Here is a 13,973-nt window from a genome sequence, read left to right as displayed (position 1 = left end):
TTAGAATGTATACTGAATCTTCCTACTGAAGACATCTGAATATCATACAGTACATTTTGCTTTATTTGGACACATTTTGTGTGCAAGAAGACAACCTTCAAGTGGGACAATGCTTTGGGTAAGAAACTGGACTTCTTTCAATTCCAGTCTAAATAACACATGAGTGAATCATGAAACTAATATGTTACAGTCTCTAATCACTTTAATTGCTCTTTTAAAAGCAGATGTTTGTCAGATTTCACACCTCCGAGGTGTGCATGAGGTATGGTGACCAAACCCCCAAATCATAATTAACATCCTCACAACGTGAAATTCTAACAAAACCAGATATTGATGTTTTGTTGATTTTAAGTCATGGTGCTCATTATCCAAAATTCAATCCAAAGTTGGAAAATGATGTCGAGTCGACCTTGAGTTTTGACACCAACCTAATTTTCTTTTCGGAGGAAGGATAGTCTGTTTTTGTGCTTAAATTACAGCGAAGTTGGATTTTGAGTATTTTTTTTTTACCAACTTTTAGACAATATTTCTATTTTTCTGTAGTGTACCATGACTAAATCCCTGAATATTTTACACATTTTAAGTAAACCAATGACCACTGTCAGGTTATATTGACAATTTATTGATGGTTTAAACACAATCCAGTTAGATCTCTAAATGACACAATAAAATCTCAAAACAGTTTGGACATTAAAACAACATTTTATTAATCAACCACTGATTCACAGGTGAGCTATATCAATATTTTATAGTAAAAACAAGACAACAAACACGTATATCCTAGAAACTTATATTATGAATAAACAAAGAGTGTATATATGGTCTGAAGATGAGATATATCCCTGTAAAGTGTGCAAGTAACTGGTAAGTATGAGGGAAGTTCTCAAATGGTTTAATTGGAGAAATTGTTGAACTGATCTGTTCCACAGGCCAACTCTGCTGCTTGGAACTTCCTAGGACGATCAGGATCCTATCAGCAACAGAAAGAATCAGGATTAATACTGTGAAATTATAACTGGCATTAAACAAAGTGATACATCAGTATTCCTGTTCGCCTCACCTCTGTGGGATATGCACAGGTGGGTACATAACGGATCACAAAGCCACAGCGCCTCTTCTGGGATGTGTTGGCGTCACTGGCATGGACAAGAAGTCCGTCATGAATCTGTGAAAACAAATACAAAATACTAATTCACTCACCCATTCTTGCACTCATACCAGTTCTAAACAAAAACATGTGACGTTTCGCAAAAGAGAAAATAAACTCACAGACATCTGCCCGGCTAACAGCGGGCAAAGCACAGATTCATCAGCCTTCACAAGCTCCTCCGGGATCTCCTGGTTGACCGTCAGCATGTTTCCCGGGCGGATGGCTTGGTGATGGGGCAACATGCCAGCACAGTGGCTACCTGCAGGACAACGAAAAGTCAATATATGTAAAAACACTCAAGGGGACTCAAGAGGAAAAGCTTTTGATATCTGCTTGTATTGAGCTAAGGTCCAGCCAGGACAATGGTTGAAGGCCTGAGTAGCTGATGTACCTGGGATGACCCGAAGGGCGCCGTTCTCCTCCAGTGAGTCATCGAAAGCGAGCCACACGGAGAGAACAGGGCCACCATCAATACCCCAGTACCTGAGAACAAAACAATTACACTTAGACACAGACAAAACAAAACAAACATTTAAGGTATTTTTTTTTTACCTTTAGAGTGCAAATCTACCTCATATCCTGATGCCAGGCCACGTACGGAAGTCCATTCTCTCCACCGCTGCCATCAGGCTTGAGTGTTGGGTATTTACAGATGAAGCGGGAGTCGAGCAGGATGACGTCGGGGCCCAGGATGGCTTTGACCACTTGTAAGATTTGCGGGTGTTTTGTCAGATCGCTCACCCACGGATACTGAAGGTGAACGTTGTGGAGGCTGTACTGGGTGTACTCCTCACCTGAAAAGATGGACACACTTGTTCCTTTAACAAGGATTTCAAATTAAACCATACAAGTTTATCAGCATTGTTTCTAAAAGTGTTACAGACACCTTAATTGAGTAACTGTTAGCGTCATTCTTAAAACTTGCACTGGGCTTTATTTAGATTAAGATGTTTACATGCTTTGTCATGCTTTTTAAAAATTTCTATTTTATTTTTTTTATCCAGATCAAAAAACCTTTTCCAATATCCTCTAGGAATCCCATACATTTCTAAAACTCCTTAAAGAATATTACAGGAACAAAAATTAGCTGCTATATTCATTAACTGCGCACTGAATCTTCGGTTATTCACTTATTAAAAGCATCTTAAAGGACTCTTATGAGGCCCTTATTATCTATCAACTAATGCTCATTAGCCTGTCTAATATGTGTCTCTGTTCACCCCTTCCCTCCTCATCCTCCTCACTCCTTGAGTGGCACTTACCAAATTCCCTCTCCAGCTCAGAAAAGGCATGCTTGGCCTCCCTCAGCTCGATGTCACTTAACACAGGCAGCGCTGAGAGGAAGCCCTGCTGGTTGTAGATGTGCTGCAGTTTAACCGTGGATGTAGACATCTCTCTTGAATGATTCCTCTGGCCTTCGGCTTCAAGAATTTACCACTGTAGAGTCTGTTTGCAACAGAGTTGGAGGTTAGGGGGCAGAAATAAATTCCCTCTAAGATTGTGTTTCCCATCTAGCTGAGTTTTAGATGTTTATGCAGACATGAAAAGAGAGAGAGAGAGAGAGAGAGAGAGAGAGAGAGAGAGAGCATGCGCTGACCCGATGGGGAAAACATCTGACCACATTTAGGTGAGTCGCACTGAGCACCACCTTGTTCCACCTGCTCTATGAGACCAATATAACCCTGGTGACAACACCTCACTGCCTGTGTGAAGCAGTCTATTGTCCGTGTTAAGAGTCTCCTTTGTTAAGGTATAAGATCTGCTGGAAAACAGGTCTAAAACAGGTCAGGAAAAGAGAGTTTCATTCAACACAATGGACAAAGCAAAGACAGGGAGCTGTCCTGTAGCCTTCATGAAGATGTGAAATATCAACATTCAACTTGCATATTTATAACAAAAACCTCAAAACCACAGTGAAGAAACAGATATATTTACCAGTCATAACCTACTTGATTTAAAAAACAAACAAACAAAAAAAAACACAGCAACACAGTAATATGTGTAAAAAAAAAAAAAAAAGCTTTAAAAGACAAGCGGTATTTAGACTTTGATCGAGTCCAGATAGTGTCACCTCTAATGACACTTTATAAATAGTGTTGGTATCAGTTGTTTGTATTGAGTCCTGTGAAAGCTCACAAGTGTAGTAATTATTGCAGTAAGTATTATATTGTCTCCATACCTGTCTGCTGTTAAATCTTCCTCTCCTCTCTCTGTGAGTCCTGGCTCCTGGATACTGCTCAAGCTGTTCTCAGGTAGAGATTATATACTGCACAGAGCACCTTCTCACTCCACTCCCTTTGTCTGTATCTTTCGACTAATCCGTCAACTTAAATTATGGGGTTTTACGTCTTGATTAAAGGACAACCCATGACTCAGTGATGGTCGCCACATGTACACTGGGAACTTCTCATTTCTCTGGAAACGTCTTTCTTTGTTTCCTCTCCGCTAACATGGTTCCCGCCTGCATCTCCATAGCTCATTGGTGTGGAGTGGGTAGCATCATTTCTTTGCCCAGGTATGACCCTGGAATTTACAGCTATTTACAAAAGCAACCTGAAACCTTTTCCTCTCAGGAGCTACGTGGTAATCTTATGTTACATCTCAGGGCTAACGTCATGCTTTACCACCAGGAAACAGACAGTGATTTATATTGAGGGCTATTTTTAGAGCCATCTTTCAATCTGAAATGACTTCACAGCAGCTTGTTACTCAGTAACTCAACATTCCAGATCATCACAACCTCATAATCAGCGTCTCTGTTCCTTGTCAGGAACTCAGGGAGTGAAGCAACGGCGATTCTCAGTATTTATGCCTGGGTGTGTGAACAGGGCCTCTAAGAGGATTATTAATGGGAGGGGAAAATCCTATTCTTGCTGTTGTGGACATCATTGTAACTACGTGTCTTTATCTTATATTCCATTTTAAATGCATAAAAGATTTGTTTGTGTCGTTCTCTGTGAATTGTGTCAAAACAAAAGTGAACACAGCGTTAGTCACCTGAAAGGGGATGAAATGGGGAACTGAATGTTGCATTTTACTCAAACAGAAAGAAAAAGGCCCTCCGGATTATCAGCATCTATACTGGCAAATTACTTTATTTGAGTTTAAGTTTTATTTTTGTTTTTTTTAAAAAGTCAGTTTTCTTTGTAAAGGATAGCTTTCACCAACCTTCACAGAGTAGCACAACAAAAATGTGCTGTAATGAAGATAAAGAAAAAGAGAACTGTATGTTTTACCATTGTCATATGATTTTTACAGGTTTTATGTGTCTTAAGATGAACAGAGACTCAAGGTATCCAAGATATTTGTTTCTGCAATAAAAAAAATAATAAAACAAACAAACAAATATATAAATAGTAAAGTAAATAAATATCTGTGGATCCTCTCCCTGCCTTAGAAAAACATAGCAGTTGTCCAAACACAATATCTCGTAACGAAAAATAATGAATAGTGAAAATAAAGACCATGAAAAAAATATCTAAATCTGGAGTGAAAATTAAAAAAAACAACAACAAAAAAACCCTCACCTGCTCTACCAACAAATGTACATTTCCCTTCCTAGAACAACTATAAAAAAAAAAACCAAACAAACCATATAACCCTTTCTGATCCCTTTTCAAAGCTAATCATTTTGACACAGTTCATAATAGTCTCTGGTTACTCATTTCTGTGCGCTTTTATTTTGTTCTACAGACACAAATACTTCCTTCCCTGAAAACTTTGTGAGAGAACCGATGTTTTGAGGTTGCACAAGAAAAAAGTCAGGTTCACATCTTCACTTCCTTCACAGCAGCTGGGAACTTGTGATATTGTGGTGGTGATTTTAGTCACCCAGCTGCTGAAACATGACATCACTGTCACTTGAAACTGTATGACCAAGGACATAAACGACAAAAACAACAAAAAACATAAACCACCTGTTATAGTTTGCCTCGTACTTTGATACAAAAGACAGGCTATTCATTTACAGCCTCTAAGAGGAACTGTCCTAGGATTCTGATAAAAATAGCAGGAAAATCCCGGCTCACCCACTGCTCCCATCTCGCCTGATGTGTGTCAGTAGGTTCAGTTCAGATGCGGAGAAGTGACCCGGAAAAAACGAGAATCATTACAGGACGGACACCCAACCAAATAACTTCCTTATCTGATCGTTCTATGTCTCTGCAAACACATTTTATTGTCTTTTGCTGTGCGGTAAACTGTTTAATAAGCCAAGGCTTAATGAGAAGACATTCTTTTAGAGACCTTAACGTAATATACCCCATGAAAAATAAATAATTAAAAAGAGAGTCAGCATTAATAAGCAGACAACTGTGGATAGTCTCAACGAAGCACAAGGACAATTAGCTCAGTTATAATCATGTATTTTATTAGTTTGACTATTTATAGTTTTCTTACAAAGTGAACAAACTTTAGGGAAAGAGACATACTAAAAAGATCATCTAAAGAGAATATATATCAGATATATTAAATTATATAAAGGTACAAAATTGCCTCTGTAACGTTACATACAGTAAAAACACTGCAGACTATAATCTACAATATAACTGTAACTGTTCTTTATTCAGAACAAGCTGAACCATAACAGAGCAAACAAGATGTTTGACTCCAGACTCGTCCACATGATATTTCCACCTGCACACTATTTCTGTCTGTTATGTGGATAAAAGTGCTCATAGTGAGTTTGACAAGGTGCTAAAATTGCACGTAGGGTAAATTTTACTTGTGGTTTAGATTCACTGGAGCGCCTCTGTGATGGTGACCAGAGTAAAACCTGTTGCATGACCGGGTGGAAACATTAAAAAAAAACAACAAAAAAAAAAAAAACAACATATTTACTGCGTCTGTAATGATGATTTTCTTGTTTTTCTCGAGCTCTCAGTCTGACTCTTTGTCCCTGTTTGGGTGCTTGGGGCAGAGTGGGTAGTGCTGTTTCCTCTTCTCTCCACTTTGTGTCCTCTTGTCGCCCCCGGGTGGCTGCTGCTCGTTATTGCAGCGGTGGACGAGCACGGGGTCCTTGTTCTGAGGCGTTTTCTTCAACAGCAGCCGCTGCAGCATCTGTTTGTCGGATCGCTCCCGACGGAAATCATCCTCGTAAACCTTGAGCTGTACAGCAAAACGGTAAAATCAGAGAAGAGAAAACACTAGATTCTGGTGAGAGACTCATCTATGGGAGGTTCAGGGAGCAGCTCCAAGTGGATTCACCCCCACATTTAATCAAAACTGGTTCATTTAAACCCTTGAGGGCAGATGTGGAGATGTGAAATATCTCATCAAAACCTTTTTTTCAATATTGATTTTATCATATAGTTGTTACCGTGTGTTTAACTTATGCATATTTAACTTACTCTCCACCAATCCAACAAGGCACTGAGTCTACAAAATGATTGAAGTCTCAGTTGCTTAAGCACATAATTATTGTGTTGAATCGTGTGTGTGTGTGTATGTGTGTGTGACTGTATGCACGTCCACAGGCGACTGAAACACTACCTGCTCCTGCAGTAGTGCCACCTGTTGGCGCATCTCCTCCCTCTTCTTCCTCAGCCTCCGGTTCTCCTGCAGTGTGTTCTTGTGGTCGTTGTGCTCCGTCTCATATTCTGCTTCATAAATCTGAGTCTGCTGACACAAGACATCAATATGGCAGTGAGCCGACATCAGAGCCATATCTTGTGCGATCTGCAGATACTCCTTAATAATAATAATAAAAAAAACACTGTGAACACAGAGCGGAGCAGCACAGAGCCACCACTTGGTGGTGCAGTTCACCATCTAACTCAAGTTTAAAAGCAGCAAGCGAATCTTCCCCTGGCAACAGTGAGTTGACATCAGTTCTGCTCAAATCAGTACGGAAATGGGAGCAGGTTTTTGATGCTGTGCTGAAGAGAGCAGCCCACCTGACATCTCAGCGCCTCCAGCTGCTCTTTTAGATCGTGCACCTCTTGTCGGGAGTCTCCCAGAGCTCCAGGTGGGGCACTGCTGCTCTGGCTCTTTCCCCGCCGCCCTGTCTCTGGGCCAGGAGGAGCTGGGAAAAAGGAGGGTGAGGGGTTGTACCCGTGATCGGGCAACAGGTTGGGAGCACCAGGGGGATTACTGGAGGGGCACGAGACAGGACCACATATCACAGCGCTGAAGCTGCCCTTTAGGAAAGACACAAGGCAAACTGATGAGTGATACTGCAGATCAGAGAATCCTGACAGCAATGGAAAACTGAGAGGTGTGATACCTGTTTGGCAGGCGTGCAGTCTTTGTCCGGGTGGTGCATCCTGCTCTCCAGCAGTCTGATGTATTCCTGCAGCTCCTGGTTCTTCTTCAGCTCCTGCATCAACGCCTGCTCGTAGTACTCCTTCGCACTCTGCAACCCCCAAACATAAAGCAGTAAACCTCAAACATGTAAACCACTTGTAATATTTACCACCATCCACACCTGACTCACCACAACCCACAGTTTAGGAAACCCCCCCCCCCCCACGAAACTGTAACTACACCCACTTAGGCCCTCAGTGCAGGGAACTGTGTGCCATATGCAGACTTGAAATGCGGCCGTGTGTTTACCTGCTGGTGCTCGACTTTGAGCAGCAGCCTGCTGTTGAGCTGTTTGATGGCGGCATTCTCCAGCTCCAAAGCCTCCAGCCTGTGCTGTAGGCTGAGCGTGGCACTGCGGTACACCTGGTCCCAGTCCTCGTTCAGCTTCATCAGCTGTAAAAACACCCCCACCCCCACCGTCACCATCGTTATCATAACCGCGGCTTCTACTGCGGCCATCGACTCATGACATTACTGCAGGCGTCGTTCTAACCCCGTCTCCAAAACAAAGTGAGCATCAGGAAGTGAATTTAGGTCAGCAAGGTGAGACTTCTCCTTCCTCACTCTAAATGCATCCCAGTTTAGAGAAGTTGAGAGAATCATTGCATCTATCTCTTTTTATGAAGCAGCCCCTAATTAAAAATCAAGAAGCAAAGGTTGTATAATTGTGAAAAATGTAACCCTAATGATCATTCTTCACAGCTTAGCAGCAGTTTTCACACGACGCCCACACTCCTCCTCTGGTTTTCAGAGAGAGAGCCGAATGTAATTGCCAACATCAGCAATACAAATGTGGACCTGTGGAGGATCTGCACCAGTTAAAGGTGATGCTGTACCTCTTTGTTCACCCTGCGCAGCTCAGTGTTCTTGTTGAGCAGCAGCAGTTTCTCCTGGTCAGTGGAGGTGACAGTCATACTCTCTGTGATCAGGGTGACCTGCTCCTCCGTGGACAGCAGCCTGTCACCCACGGGACCCACATCCTCCGTCCTGCACGCAAACACACACACACACACACACAAAGATACCGATCACACATGCACAGCTAGGCAGAGAATATGTGCCATAAATAAAGTCACGATGAAGAACATTAGCAGAGGATTTCCATTAATAAGCAAACACATATGCGCACAAAAGAACGTCAGAGTACTTTTGAACACCCACTCGCACAGAGTGCACTTACAGAGAATCGAATCGGAGCTATTATGCACACCCACGCACACACATGCATGCACAGTCACATTATGCACTCAAGACACGCAGACACACACACACACACACACACACACACACACACACACACACACACACACACACACACACACTCAGAGCGGTGCATCTTTCTGCAGTCCTGGCCAATCAAAATCTCTGTTTACTATCAGATGTGTTTGCATATCGATAGCCTCTGGAAACAATGTGGGTGATGATCCCTGTAAAATGTTGATTTCTATTGGAGAACTTGGAGAAAAATATTTGCAAAGATTAATTAGTCAGACTAGCTTCCCTTCCAGCAGCTCTGCTGTGAGGTCTCGTCTAAAAGGGATATGTGACAGGGAGGCTGCCGAGATCTAAAGCCCAGGAGGGATCTGCTGCGAGAAGAACACACAGCTCCTCGTGTAGCCCCCGGGGCTTCTCCACACAAACACGGCGTAGATCCGCTGTAACCTCGAGAGCTAAATACTATAAAGGCTGACAATCTGCGATCACCTCTCATCCCCCTTAAGGCTAAACTCCCCCACAAACATACAGCTTTCATCCACTTACACTGCTATGTCCTGCTATGTGAAAGCCAGCGCTGCACACTTTTATAGAGTTGTGCTGTCAGGTCGAGGCATTGCAAATGGGAAGATGCTCAGATGCCCAGATGACAAACAATTGGCTGAAAGGACACGGATGTGTGAAGAAAACTTTGTACCATCCAGTTTAGCAGTTTTCACAGCACATAGTCTCTTGTGAGATTATATGAATTTGAAAATAAGGAATACAAGACTTTGCTCTCTCAAGCTTAAATAATAGTTTGGGGGAAATATGCTTATGTGAGTTTTTTTTTGGTTTTTTTTGCCAAGAGGTAAATGGGAAGATTGACTCCACAAACACCCCCCAAAAAAAGAAAAAGAAAAAAATCCCCCAACAAGTTGTGGCTTTACAGGGGATTATGTGTGGGACCATTTCCTGCCCGGATCAATGAGTTACTGGGGTTTTTGCTGGCTGACTGTTTTCTGTCTTTGTTTCTTTGTTTTGTCAATTAGTTCCCAATGAGGTGCTCATAGGTGAGTTTTGCTACCTTTGGCCAGAGCCAGACTAGTTGTTTGTCCCTGTTTCCAGTCTTTATGCTGAGCGAAACTGACCTGCTGTCAGCTGTAGCGTCACATCATTTATGTAGAATAATATCTGTACCATTAATGTTTAGCAGTTTTCACAACATAAAGTCACTTGTGAGATCATTAAACATGAAAATAAGGATTATGAGACTTTGCTCTCTCAAGCTTAAAGAAGTTTGGGGTGAAATATGCTTATGTGATTGTCTTTTAGTCAGCAGTTAAATGTGAAGATTGACTCCACTCTCCTGTTTGTACGGCAACAGCCAGCAGTCAAACTGGCTCAAAAAAAAAATAAAAAATAAAAAATCCCCCCAGTTGTGGATTTATAGGGGATTATGTGTGGGACTATTTCCTGGCAGGGGGCTTTTTCTTAATTTTTTTTTTTTTCTTTCTTTCTTTTTTTTTTTTTTAAACAAATAAGTAATATATTTGTAATTAGTCACAAGTGCTGGTACTGTAGGTGGATTTTGCTACCTTTGGCCAGTGCCAGGCTAATTGTTTATCCTTGCTCTAGTTTCGAAGCTAAGCTAAGCTAACTGGCTCACATTTTGTATGTACAGTTATGAGAGTAGTATCAGTCTTTCAATCAAACTGTCAGCAAGAATCTGCTATATATATATATATATATATATATATATATATATATATATATATATATATATATATATATATATATATATATATAACCTAAGGCATTTTTGGATATTATATAAGGTGATGATATAGGTATAAGGGATGATCTCCATAATGTGAATCTATTTCCAAATGATACAGTGCAGTTTGTGTGAGCCTCACATGGCCTCATCAGATAATATAAAAACTGGTAAATACATGAAAGGAAACTTTACCCAGAGTCAAAATATTTGTCTAAATTTACACTCTGTACCATCTGTCAGTCCTCTGGGCTCGGCAGGGCAGGAGAGTGTGTGTGAAGGCTGTTTGAGGCCACTAATGAGTGAATCATCCACACAAAAATAACACAGTTTTGTAAGTGTAGGATGAAGGCAGAAGCAGAATTTTAGTGGCCAGTGTGAGCACAAAATGCTAACATGCCCATGTCCAATACTCTGGCTTGGCAAGTCAGCACTGTGTATTCAGCCATCCTGTTGGGACCACACCATGCTCCATCTCTCACTGATCCGGAGCCCTTTTCTCTTTCAACTTCTCTGACAGCCGATACACATTGTCTGACCCAGTTTCACAAAGTTTTCAATCGTAAGCCGCCTTGGAAGGACACCAAAATGCCACTGCTTCCCGCAGCAGTATGCTAATTCACTGTCATAGTGTATGATAAAGAGGGAGATAATATCTTTCCTTCTCGCTGGTGGCAACCCTGACAAATATCACTCTAGATTTGTCTGGGTGCAACCGGTCGATGGCTGCAGTCTAATCCCCCCACAGAGGAGAAGTGTGGACTTTCAACATGGTTATTTTTAAGGCAGACTAATCACATCTGTAGGTAGTGTTGTCACGGCATTTACCAAGTGTGCCCACACTAAGCACCATGACTATTAGTCAGCTGTGTTTAAAAGAGCTGACCAAAGTCAATATCAGGTTGGTGTCTTGACAATATTAAACTTCACAATATTTTTTTACAGCATGATGGATGACGAATGTTGTGGAACAATGAACTGAGGCCTACGTACGTACACATGACCTCATGGGAAACTCCGCAGTCAGTTTTTATTCTTCCTCTGAACTGAAATTCTTTATTTAAATCTAAACAAAAATGTCGATGAGAAGTAGAATGTATCCGCATTGTGGGTTTCAAACTGTTTCTAGAATTTAATCAGACAGTAGTTTAAGTGAAACCTTCAAAAATCTAATAAATCTCATCATTTACTGTTTAATGTTTAACTGCTGTTGACACTGAATCAGAGCGGTGCTGTTTCAAGGCTGTAGTTGGTGGCTTTTCAAATGAAGCTGTCCAGTGTTGCTGTTTTTGTGTCCACCATTGTGTGTAGAAATGTGGAACATACAGTACACGGACGTACCATATTTCTTGGGTTGATTTGTGCTCCTGCTGGCTCTGAGGGAGGCTGCTGTCACACTTCGGTGGGGTGTCTTTCTGCGTTCCTGCTGCTGATGAGAGCGGTGAAGAAGACGACAAAGACGGCACATCTCCATCCATGATAGATCCAATCTTCAAATCCTCATAAAGCGTTGAAGGAAATTAAAAAGCTGCTACACACAAGGGGCCCAGTTTCTCTCTCATAAGTCTCCACCAGCATGTGGCGGAAAGTAAATAGTGTCGTTTTGATACATGGCAGAAGAGGAAGTAGCCGAGACCCGGAGCCACATGATGCAAAGCTGTGAGAATAGGAAGTGACACTGACAACTGCTTTATGTTAAAGAGGGTCAGTCCCTCTGTGGTGATTTGTGTAAATGTCTTGTACTTTACGTGGCTTGATTGTTCAGTACTCAAAATGTTTACTCAGTTGACTCATTCGTATTTTCTGGAAAATCTGGAAACTCCACTCAGTGTGTGTTTACACTTGTGTCTGCATTTTAGGAGACCAGGCAGATGACACTATGAAATTTCTCTAGTTGATTACTTTGATTAATTACAGTTTTTTTTTGTATCAGAAATTACGTGAAGTATTATGTTTAAACATGCAAATTATGTTATCTGGTTAGAAAGTAGATACTTTGCGCAAATTTCCAGAGCAGAACTCTGTCCACTGGGTAAAGCCAGGTTCAAAATTACAACATTACATAATGCTGAAACATTAGAGCTGAAGGTTTTTACAGCCGGGATTCTGGATATCCCTTTTCATCAATCCATAAATCAGAAAATACCATCAAGAGACATAGAATAATCTATTTGTCATATTTTAAGGAATGAAATGTTAATATAAATCTGGCTATGAATGTTATTTAATATGAGCTGCCCCTCTGTGAGACTAAAGACTGGACTAAAACTGGAAAGTGTGGGTTTTGTTTTTTGTGCTACTATAGTGGAGATTTCTGGCACCGTGAATTAAGTATCCTTTAATAAAATAGTAAATATTGTAAAACTAATAAATATCACTATAACCGTTCTCAGTTGTTTAGTTACATTTATTATCATATTTTGTATCACAGTGTTTTATGTGTAAATATGCAAATGGTGTTATCTGGTTAAAAAATAACTAATTCCAGAACAGACAAGTTCAAAATGTGTGGTTCATCTGATGACATGTTACAGTCAAAGGTTTTATTCAGAGGGGAGTGTGGATATCCCTATTTATCAGTCAATAAATCAGAAAATACTATCTATTACTATACTAATACTAATACTACATTATACTATTTGTTTGTTACAATTTTTAAATATAATTAGGCTATGAATGATATACAGTACAAATTGTGGTGAATGTTAGTGCTACTGAAGCGGAACACTCCATTAAGTTATTTATGATAATTTTTGTATCACAAGTTTTCTGATAATGTTGAAATATGCAAATAAGGCTTTGTAATTAAATAAAAATGAATTTGCAAAACACTTCAGCAAAATAGTCTGGGGCTAAATAAACACAGACAGTAAGTGTTTTGTTTTGTTTTGCTTTCCAATATTCCACTGGAAGAGGGGCATGTTTTTCAGCAGAACAGCCCCGAATCTCATAATTGAGCGAAAAATGTTCTCAGCTGCGGATTCTCCCCTTAAAGGAGCAATTCATGAGTTAGTTAATAGCGGGAGATCTGAATAGATATGCATAATTTCTGCTTGATTATACATTGCAGGACACGTAATTGATAATAATGGTGAGGCATACATTTATTCATGACAAATAATGATAGGGTCAGGCGGATTGCATTCACAAGTCTGCTCATTACTGGGATTGAGGTAAGTGAGCTGCGGCAGGTTAATTGGGAAATCACATGTTCATCCAAGGGACCATCAGGTAAATTAAAGGATTTTTGTTAATAATGTTTCTTTAGTCGGGCTAAGCTGTCTTTTATTATCGCTAACAAAATGAATTTGACGACCTCGTTTGGTACACGATCTCCTCTGCCGACGGTTGTAATAAGGAATTGCCTGAACACAGGTTCGACAAAGGGAAGAGCTGCGGTTCAGATGTAAATATCCTCCTCTCTCTCGTCGCTTATGCTGAGGGCTGAAAGGTAAAATTAAAACGAAAAATCTCCTGCACCTTTATCAGTGAGACTCTTCAGCATCACGACACTCACTACACCGAGTGTTACCTGCAGGCAATGTTCTG

The 13,973-nt window shown here is 40.8% G+C and overlaps 2 protein-coding genes across 2 annotated transcripts; both read right to left on the bottom strand.

The window, feature by feature from the left end:
* Window positions 1-633: 633 nt before the first annotated feature.
* Window positions 634-3,640, bottom strand: zgc:174917 (uncharacterized protein LOC565650 homolog). Its single transcript, XM_037077322.1, has 7 exons — window positions 3,330-3,640; window positions 2,413-2,596; window positions 1,722-1,944; window positions 1,542-1,633; window positions 1,270-1,409; window positions 1,061-1,165; window positions 634-970 (listed from the first exon to the last, which is right to left on the bottom strand). Exons 2-7 carry the CDS (start codon window positions 2,540-2,542, stop codon window positions 893-895), a joined length of 768 nt encoding a protein of 255 aa, XP_036933217.1. The 5' UTR covers window positions 2,543-2,596; window positions 3,330-3,640; the 3' UTR covers window positions 634-892.
* A 1,843-nt stretch (window positions 3,641-5,483) lies between these two features.
* Window positions 5,484-12,095, bottom strand: si:ch211-153b23.7. The gene is made up of 7 exons (XM_037078269.1): window positions 11,766-12,095; window positions 8,290-8,440; window positions 7,703-7,846; window positions 7,374-7,502; window positions 7,045-7,287; window positions 6,641-6,766; window positions 5,484-6,256 (listed from the first exon to the last, which is right to left on the bottom strand). The coding sequence occupies exons 1-7, from the start codon at window positions 11,900-11,902 to the stop codon at window positions 6,029-6,031; spliced, it is 1,158 nt and encodes a 385-aa protein (XP_036934164.1). The 5' UTR covers window positions 11,903-12,095; the 3' UTR covers window positions 5,484-6,028.
* Between the last annotated feature and the right edge of the window lie 1,878 nt (window positions 12,096-13,973).

The sequence above is a fragment of the Acanthopagrus latus genome, chromosome 18 (assembly GCF_904848185.1).
Source record: "Acanthopagrus latus isolate v.2019 chromosome 18, fAcaLat1.1, whole genome shotgun sequence".
NCBI lineage: Eukaryota > Metazoa > Chordata > Actinopteri > Spariformes > Sparidae > Acanthopagrus > Acanthopagrus latus.
Note: the sequence above shows the minus strand (reverse complement) of the source record. Positions and strands in the feature narration are given on the sequence as shown.